Source organism: Dendrobium catenatum, unplaced genomic scaffold (assembly GCF_001605985.2).
Source record: "Dendrobium catenatum unplaced genomic scaffold, ASM160598v2 fragScaff_scaffold_437, whole genome shotgun sequence".
Classification (NCBI taxonomy): domain Eukaryota; kingdom Viridiplantae; phylum Streptophyta; class Magnoliopsida; order Asparagales; family Orchidaceae; genus Dendrobium; species Dendrobium catenatum.
Genome location: NW_021318899.1, coordinates 335,690 through 346,362, shown reverse-complemented (window position 1 = coordinate 346,362; position 10,673 = coordinate 335,690). Strand labels below are relative to the sequence as shown.

Below are 10,673 nucleotides of genomic sequence, written 5' to 3'. Positions count from 1 at the left end.
ATTTTTGTACAGTCATGGCTTATCCGTTCTGTTCTGTTCTTTCTGTCTGTAAGCCATGCACTGTATCTGTATATGATTATTTTGAGGAAAGAAAAGATAGATGAACTGCGCTGTATTTGGATGTTTGTAGTAGCTCTGTGTTTTTTTCTGTTTATTTAATCTCTGGAAGAAAGTCTGAAGCAAATTTCAAAACCAGATCCTGGATTTGTTGGCTCCGTCGCGGCCCGATGCGAGCGGGATCCGTCCCGGTCGGGTTGGATCGTGACAATAATTAAACTTGTTATAAGAGGAGTTGATGCTCTAAATATTTACAGGAGTAAATAAGTTGAGCTTGGGCAAGCTGATGTGTTGTTTGGCTTAGTTTGTTAGGCAAAGAAGCCAAAATCTTTTGTTTGTTTTTGGCTTGTTAACTTGCAAAGTCGAATTAGAGCTGTATGTATGCAATTTAAATTATATAACTTATATGTTGTATATTCATATATCATACAAATATATAAGTATAAACATTTATACAGATACATGCACATATATATATACATTTGTACATGGGGAGGGTATATGGCTTGGGTTTGCAAGGCTATATTTATGAGGGCAGTTCATCCACCTCAACATTTTTTGATCCTAGTGGAGCTGAAGAAAGTGTAAGCCAGAGGGTTGCAGCTCTGACGAGAGAGATATAAGAGATGAGAAATGTTCAAAATGAGACGCAGACAGAGCTGTGATCATACATAGATGAAAATCAAAAGAAGAAAGAGCAAGAGCAAGAGCAGCCACATGCATCACCAGAAAGCGAGGATACGGAGGAGTATTAGTACTCTTTTTTGTTTGATGAACTTATTGTAAACTTATTTGGTTTGATGAACTTATGTGTAAACTTATGATGAGCTTATTTCATTTGACTTATTGTTTGGTTATGAATTTATTATGAGTTGATTTGTTTAATGAATATATTTCTGATAATTGTTGTGATTGATTATAGTGGCGTGTTGCCCATATTTGTGAAAATTATTGTATTTTTTTGTACATGTTTAGAATTTAGGGTGAAAATCAATAAAATATAGGGGAGGCTGTCAATTTTTTTTTTCAAATGTTATAGGTTTCCAGCGGCCAACCGGCGGTTTGACTCCTGGAAACTTCGATACTGGACGGCTAACCATAACCGCTAGTATTTACCGGAGGTTTGCCGACGGTGTCCGACGGTGGTCTCACCGTCGGCAATTCCTTCGGTTATGACCGCTAGTTAACCGACGGTTTACCGGTGGTTTACGCTGTTAGAATGACGATAACCATACCAGCGATTGAACAGCCGGTACGTCGCCGGTAAAAAAACCGGCGGTCATAGATGCTCTGACTGCCGGAACCTAACTGGCGGTATGAACTGCCGATGAAAAAAATTGCCAGAAAAAGGCCGTCGGAAAAGGTTTCCAACGCGGTTTTTACCGGCAGCTTTTGAATAGCCGAAAGACGCCGGTGTTTTACAAAATCGCCGGAAATCTAATGCTAACCGCCGGTAATAATTGATTTTCCTGTGGTGTCGGGAGCTTGGATAGTGGTTGGGCCGTTCGATGCGGACTTGGGTGGGGAGAGAGGTGTTAGGGGCTGTGACCTTGCGCATCTTACGGAGTGGCTGAGGTGTCGAGCATGTTATGTGTGCTATTTTAGGTTTTGTAATAAGTCAGTTTTTTTTTTTGAGTGAGCTTGTGACAGATATGAGAGATGTAGGGGTGGGCGGTTGCAAGAGGTGGAGACTGTGTGAGAACCATTAGATATTATTATTAGTATTATATTATTAATATTTATTTAATATTGTACTTCATTAAAAGGAGATGTGATGTGATATGCATAAATAAGGGATGGGAAATGCTAGTAGATAAGGTGCTGGATATAGATATATATTTAAAACTATAAAATTGAATTAAAATAATGGTTAATGTGAACAAAAGTGATGTGAGTTGATACTCACTCAATTTTTTTGTGATTTGCATGTCTCAATTTGTGTGTCAGCACCTCGTATGCAGCCAAGTTTTGCAATTTCGCATCATGTGACAGTCCATGCAATATTATTGTTATTTCTGGGTAATTTGATGTTCTAGCACCACGACAAAATTCATTTCCTGATCGGACATCATTTGAGCGATTTTGCGTAGCGTCACACTCGCCCACTGCCGTGCTCGTTATCACTTGACCATCTTGCATGCCAATGATTATTCTTAGATAAATTTGATGACCTTGACACATCGATTCACTCTGTTTCGTGGACATACGGCATTTGAGTGACTTCATATGATGTCAAGGCATTTCAAGCTCACTACACGACATGTCAGTTGATTGTCCTTTTTGTTGTCGCCCTTCTCATCACACTTGATTGCCCGTCAAATATATATGGAGGTCAATATTTTAATTTCAAATTTTATTTTGACTCTTAATATGATACAATGGAGAAAAAATATTTATGTAGCCGACCCCATGTAGTAGGATAGAGGCTTATTGTTGTTGTATCATCCCATACAAAAATCCTAAAGTTTTACTCTTTGAAATTGTTAAAAAATAAATCTAGGGTTCTCAATAAAAACTAAATTAATGTTCGCTAAAAAAATAGAGGGAAGAAAAACCTTTACTTTGGTCGAGTTGGCCTAGTTATGTGGGGCTTAAATGATGTGGCTTACCCTATTTCCTTTATCGCATGTCTTCTCGCTCGTCACTGTGCTTGCTATGCTCATTGAACTCACTGCTCGTAGGTTTGATCTCTTTGTATACCATGTGTACTGATGCCTGCAAAACTAGAGTAAAGAGACAAATTGGAGAACACCAGGACAAGACAAACCAAATTCGATTCAAATGTAGTTTGCAAACAACCAAACAAACTTCGAAGAAACAAAAAGCCAAATCGAAAGAAACAAAATAAAAACCATAAAACGCTATCCTCAGTAAAACCGTCTAGTGGTCTTCTCACATGCAACGAGAGTAGGAATATATAATAAAATTGTGCTTAGGCTTGCAAACCGAGGGTTCATCACTGCAAAAGAGTCCAACGTTCTACCAAACTCCTTCGGCAAATGTCTTCAAATTTCAGCCAACATACACTTCCAAAGCTCAAGAAGAATGATACAGGTAGAGTGGAACTTGCGTAGAGAAGAAGTGGTTAGAAGCCCTGACGAAATAAAGAGGAGGAAAGGGGTTGGAACAAGCTCTCAAGCTTTTCCAAGAGTAGAAACCCTCAGGTTTTTGTAGAGACTTTGCTCACAATTTTCAACAACCTTTTTCATGCCAAAATAACTCATTTTTATAGGCAAAAGAAGGTAGACAAATAGCCATAACACCTCCAACCAAATCCAATAAGAATTGGGGAAATGAAAGGCCAAAATTCACCAAATAGAAGGCCAAACAGCAGCAGGAAATTTGCACAGAAAAAAGAAAAAATTCCATGGAATTCCCCCCCCCCCCCCCCCAAACAGCCAGGGAAATCCAGCCAGCAAGGGACCTGAAAATCAGCACAGGAGACAAAGCAACATGCCATGGGAAACCCAGCCAGCAAGGGACCCGAAAAGCCAGTACACGGAGATAAAGAGGCAGAGGCACGGGAAACCAACCAGCAAGGGCCAAACCGAAAAGGCAAAGGTAGGGGAAGAGGCACAAGTCCACTCCAATAAACTCCTCAATAACGAGCTTGAAATAAAAGCATACCTTTTTGATTTAATGAGCTAGGAAGTGCATTTAATCTCCAATCATTGAGCTAAACTTCAGCTCAAACATTTATGAGCTAACACCAAGTAGAATCCAGCATTTTGAGCTCAACACCAAGCTACCAAGGCCCACCCGAGAACAGCAACCTGACCAAACTGAAATCAGCAAGCAGCCCAAGGACAAAATGGACCCAAGAGCAAGCAAACCCAAGGCTTGCCATGCCTAGCACATTCCTACCATGATCATTGGAAGCCCAACCATCATAGGATAGCTTAAAAAAAATATAAAACACAACTAATATTGTTCAAAATACATTAAAACAAAAATAAACTAAAAATATTGAATGCATCATATACCCACTCATTTGCTCCCATTGCCTGGCCCTCCACTTATATTGATTTACTCTTCCTGTGTCTCGCTTGCTTCATCTCTCCCAATCTCACACTAGATGCCCACATTCGCTTGCCCACTTCACTACTTCCCTTTGTGTAAAATGCGATTCGTCAATTAATTGTTTTAGATTAACTCGTAAGTTCAATTTTTACCTAGTCGTTACACTAGAACTATTTAACAATTACTCGATCAGGTATTTTATTTGTCGTTCAATTGGTTTGTCAATTTATGTAAATTCCTCATGGACATTTATTCACCGTTTTCTGAATCATTCAATACCTTGTGGGACACTTAGCTATTGTTAGTTTTTCAAATTGGTTACTCTTCATCTTCTGGCTTATGGTGATGCTTAATGGATTGTGTGCTAGCCTGATGGTTTGCCTTGGGTTGTTGTATGTTTCTTGGTTACTCTTTGATTTCATAGAAAAATAAACTACCTAATGTGTTTAAATTATTGATTGAGCTCGAGTATTATGTAGTATGTACTGTCTATTGCTTTCTCTGAGATTATCTGGCTATGTGGATTTCTCTCTAAAGTTGAATTTTCTTAGAATAAACCCATCTCCATATGAACAGTACTAGTTCTTGTCAAATTGATGTTAATCCAGTTTATGATGAGCGCACAAAGCATATTGAAGGAGATTTTAATTCAGTTTTTGAAGCCCCTGGCCCTTATATTATTTCTCTTCTTCGTATTTCTGTAAATTTTAAATTTTTTTATATATTTACAAAAGCAATGCCATGACAATGCCATTGGGTCCATGTCAGTGAATTGATGATTCTCGAACAACAAGCATCAATCTGAGGGAGCATTAATCGTAATTATGTAGTATAGCTCTAAAAATTTATATTTAGTATTGCAGGTTTTTTTTTAGATCATATGTAGTTGTAATTGTTGATATTAAGCTTTCTACTATGCTATCTATATTCTATATAGCGATGGGGACCTTGGTATGAAGGCATGAGTCCGATTGACACATTTGGTTTTGTTCATGATTTAATTGGTGGAAGAAAATTACTTGAAGGATGACATATGTTTATTTCTTCTTCAAGATATTAGATCAGCAAATATTTGTAGACTTCTGGAAGGGGTTTCTTTTATTCATATTCAGTCTAAACGAAGTTATTTACATAAAAATCAGATTTTCAAAAGAAATTATAATGGTTTCTCATTTTCTTATCATTACTTTTTACAGGCATATATTTATAAGCTGTCATGAACTAGCTCAAGTTTTTGTTGTTTTATTCCTTGGATTTTATTTTATCTCCTCTTTATCAATAATATCAGTTTCAATGACGTGCACTTTTCAATTTTCCATTTTCAATTTATGGACAAGTATTATCTCATGGTTGTATGTGTATCATTTAATGAGCTGTTTTTACTTATAGCTCCATTTTCTCATGATTTGAATTAACTAGCTTAATCCATGTGTGGGCTGTTTCTTTGTGATGGCTTTGCAGATTGAGGTGATATTGAAATTTGAGGAGATTTCCGTGGAAACAGCAAGAGAATTTTCTCCTTTGTTCTCAAATGTAAGCAATTGTACACCAAATCAATTCCCACATCAACCTCTTTTCATTTACATCACCGGATTATACAATAAAAAGGGGCATATAGAATAATCATGATACAAACTCTTCTTTAATATATTTTATATATCACAATTGTCAAAAGAATCTAAAATAATGTGTACCTAAGATGAGTGTCTCAATATGACCAACAATCTCTAAATCAATTTGAACACTTCCTTTCTTTGAAAATAGCACATGAAAGCAGAGCCAGGATGAGCAATAATAGTTCAATTGGTTATTTGAAACTTACCATAATATTTAGTACACGAAATGGAGAATCGTTTTATTAGGTATACTGTTATTGCAGAAACTAGTGTCAACTGTAGATATATGTCAGAAGCAATAATTTAAGTATTTTTTAAACATTATATTTGGAATAAAATTACATGACCGGAAATAATAGTTTTATTTTTATTTTAGAATGTTTCATACCTTTTCCTTCGCCTCTTATATCTTCGATTTTACTTATACCTCAACTTGTTCATATTTTCTATTTGCTCCTTACACCTCAACTTTCAGTTATACCTCCATTTCTTCACGTAGGTTCAGGTGTATCATATGCATTTGTATATAAATCAGTGCATAGGCTCTTAAACCTCATTTTGAATGTGTATAGATCACAACCAACTATTTACTCACACTTTTCTCCATTTTTTCTTTTTTGTACCTACATTTTAGATACGTAAAATAAAAATATCAATGATTTCTACATGTATTAATAGTATAGAACATGTTACATAAATTTATAAAAGTTGTATGTCTGTCAAAACAATTAGATTCTTTGGGTAAATTAGTTTACACCCTTTTAACTACTCATAAATCACAAAGCTATTTATATGCAATATCCACAATATCATTTCAAAACTTTTTATTGTTCTATAGTGATTGCTATCGAGTTATATACTCTCACTAAAACACATAAAATGTCACATTGTAAAATATTTGATGATATATATATATATAGAGTCATAGACAACAACAACAACAACAAGCCTTTATCCCACTACGTGGGATCGGCTACATGAATTCTTTTTATCCATTGTGTTATGTTAAGAGTCAAGTTCTCATTTTGATCTAATAAAGAAATATCATTTCTAATATTTTTTAACCAAGTCTTTTTAGATCTACCTCTACCTTTTTTTAACATAGGTTAAATCTAATACATCTATTCTCCTATCTGGATCATCGGAAGACCACCATTTTATATGACCAAATCATCTAAGGCGACTCTCTCTAATCTTATCTGTCACTGGAGCTACTCCAACCTTTTCACGTATATGCTCATTTCGTATCCTATCTCTAAGAGTAAAACCACTCATCCACCTGGGTATCCTCATCTCTGCAACATTTAACTTAATATTATGCTTCTCTTTTAATAGCCATCATTCTACACCGTAAAGCATTGCAGGTCTAACCACCATCTTATAGAATTTTCCCTTAAATTTGAGTGGTACTTTTCTATCCCACAACAAGCCCGATGCATTCCTCCACTTCATCCATCTAACTTGAAGTGTAAAGGTAGTTAAACCCATAGATCTAAGTCACGCGTTAAGACTTAATATATATAATAAAATCCAATGTGGAGTACTCCTAGAGGGTGGCCGGAAGTTTCCACTTCGCCGGAGAGAGGCGGCGCCGGCCATACTTCACATGAGTGTGATCAAATAGAAATTACAAGAAGGGTAAAGGTAGTTAAACCCGAGTCAGACATCTTTCACAATTGGCCCAATATATAAAATAAGCTCTAAGACCATCAAATATAAACTCTCTCCTATCCATCTCCTTCTCGATCAACTTTTGACATGGAGGAGAACAAATTGGGTATGAAATTTTATATTTAAAATATTTTTATTAAATTTTGTAAATTGAAATAATATAATATTATATTTATAATTAAGAAAATATTATTTTTAAATAAATACAATTTCATATAAATTCTCTTATATGTTCAAATTCAAAACTTCAAAAATAATGAATAAAATCATCAATATTTAGTATATCATTTATAGAATATACTGGCAAAATTGATTTACATAATGGATCTAAATGGTTCCAAGAAACTTATTTTTGCGAAGACGTGCTTATTCCTTCATGCAAACAAGTCAAAGTAAGAAATTTCATATTTTCATAAGTGTGATGCTAAAAAGTATGAATATGTATAAAATGATGTACAAAATGCTCTATTAATCTGGTGAAGATGGTTTATAAATCAAACATAAAATAAATAAATAAATAATAATTAAATGCACTAAGGTTGATTTCAAAATATGATAATTTAGTGGATTATACATGAATTCTCTCTAAACAAATACTTAAAAAAAAATGATGAATAAGCCAAGCACAAAATTAAATCTAGAAATCCACAAAAAATCAATGAACATAAAAGAAACTTCAAGTTTTATATGATGCAAATCATGCCACTACTTCATGCCCTAAACACTATAGAGTTTCATGCCCTATCAAGTGCAACCTATGATACATTACTTTAGGGCTTTTAAGGATTGGGGAACATATGGGCTTTGGTCATAATTGTAATTTTATGATATTTTTTACAACAAAATGACCCAATCTAAAGGCCCTGGTCTTAACCACTTGTATTATCATTTGGCTACAAGATCATCGGTTAGAGAATGTGTGTTACGTCTTTATTAGTAAATAATTATTTGAGAATGAATCATAGCGATATGCTTAACAAGTCATTTATTCTTTATGAGTTAAGATTATTCTCAAATTTATCACATTCGACAAATTGTTATGAAGGTTGAATAAATTTTACTTTACATTTTAAGTGATAGATTTCACTTAAAAAAAAATTTTACATGTCATAATTTAAAAAAAAATAAATTATATTCTTTGAGATTAAACCCGAAATAATTTATGCTGGTATTTCAGGGTATTTTGAGTGTAAGGCCCCTTCTAGTTAATAGTTTCTATCAATGCCGTCATCATCGAGGAATTTAAATATTTTATTTTGTTATCTGAACCTTGTCAGCTCAATCCACTTTCTAACAAAAGGATCAAATTTGAGTATTAATTTTGCAAACTATCATATGAGTGGTGAACTCAAGTTCTTATTTTATGAAAGACATTGAAGGCCTAATGAGTACATGAAATTGAATGATTTCATAAAATTGAATGACTTGTGATGTTAGTTTATTTGAACTGACCAGTGCAGACCGACCATTACACTCATGGTATTAATTTATCTGAATGTGACACTATTTCGAAGTTGCTTTGTTCTGTCACAAATTTTTTCTTGCAATGCTAAAGTGCCTTACAATGACAAATCATTTTCTCTCACTAGGCTCTAATTTATTGTTTGCTTCAATTAATTTAACTTCGTTCTTTCATTGCTTGCTTATGGTGGCACTATATCAACATAAAAATCTCAGATTTTAGTTGGAATATTTCATGGATGAATGCTTATATTGATACTTTTTGGTGGCAGATTCTGAGCTGCCTCTATGACAAGGAAATTTTATCAGAGGAAGCAATTTTATCGTGGGCACAAGAGAAAGAAGGTGCTGATGAGTCTGATAAGATTTTTACTAAGCAATCAGAACAGTTCATTAAGGTACGTATTGAAAGCGCTTCATGTCAAGTTTTTCATTTTCCTTCATATTTTTTGTTGCCGCAGAGCTTTATGCCAGTTTACTAAATTTAACTATATTTTTCTGTTAAGGTTATTTGTTTTTACTTATATGCACTCCTTATGTTGTGTTTAAGGCATGAATATGACAATTGTCGTTGTTCGGCTTGTTGAAGCAGCAAAAAAGCGCAAATTAAGGTTTTGTTTGGGATAGCTTTCGTACTGCTCCATAAAAATCTTTTTAGTACAAAAATTTCTTGAATTAGAAAATTTTATACGAGAAAGTTATTTTAAGAAGCAGTAGAAAGCTGTCACAAATGAAGCCTAAGATTTCCTTTGAGATAACTGTTTTACTGCTTTGCCTTTAAGACTATAATCATAATTTTTATTTGGCCACGATTTTTTGGCTTCTTTCAACAAATGTTTCTATAACAGTTGTATTTTTTTTTATCACGGCTTTACAGAGCAGTAAAAAAATATTCCCACAGGTAGCTGAAACCACCACTTTAATCTGTGCTAGATGTGAGATTTTTCTGCTGCATGTTGAAGTATTGTTTTGGCTTTGCAGTTCCGTTTCTGAATTTCTGCTGGAAAAAACTATTTTAGATTTGAGAAATCAAACAAGTGACCATTTATAGGGTATGATTATGCAGATGATGCTTCAAGAGATGAATTAGAATAAAGATGATAGGATCTTTGTTATTGATTGAGACATTAAGGAAAGATTAAACCATTCTTTTGAAAAATTAATGAAAAAAGTGTTTTGATTGAAAATTATTTTGGAAGAGCATAAAGAATAAAATAATGAAATTTATTATAGTAGCTTTACGGTCACCTTTCTAAAAAGTTGCAGTCATTAGGAATGAATTCTTAGTCTAAAAGTTTATGACATTTATCTTAGTAGCAATAGTTTAGATTAGGAGATGATTATACTATTATTTGCTCATTGTGAATGGTAGGGGAATTAGGGGTATAAGTGAGCCGAGCCGTGAGTCTGCTCGAGCTCGACTTATTTATAAGCTCGTGAGCCGAGCTTATCGAGCCAGGAGCTCGAGATCAAACTCGAGCTTGATCAAGACTCAGCTCGAGTGCCGGCTCGAAATTATTAAATTTGAATATTTAAAATAATAATAATAATAATAATAAATGCTATATAGGCCACTCTGCAGTTTTAGAATTTTGCCTATATTTTAAATTCCCTCGTGTGTTTTAAAATTCCTAAGCGAATAACGATGAATCCATAAAGGTTTTATAATTTTGTCTGCCCAACTTGCAATGTGTCATTGTACCAAAAGAAATGTCGTTGTTTCACACACATGGTGAATTATTACCGGACGTTCGGATATCTAATACAGATGCGCAACGTCACCCAAATACAGTGGGACCTGCTGTATTTTGATGATGTGGCGCGTCTGAATTTGTGTCCGGACGAATC

General features: G+C 34.4%; 1 protein-coding gene across 1 annotated transcript in view; it reads left to right on the top strand.

Moving 5' to 3' along the window:
- Positions 1 to 10,673, top strand: part of LOC110099858 (translation initiation factor eIF-2B subunit epsilon) — a 70,977-nt gene that overhangs the window by 59,838 nt on the left and 466 nt on the right. The window contains exons 13-14 of the mRNA XM_020827150.2: positions 5,539 to 5,610; positions 9,098 to 9,223. Coding sequence (XP_020682809.1) covers positions 5,539 to 5,610; positions 9,098 to 9,223 — 198 coding nt within the window. The remainder of the gene's footprint in view (positions 1 to 5,538; positions 5,611 to 9,097; positions 9,224 to 10,673) is intronic.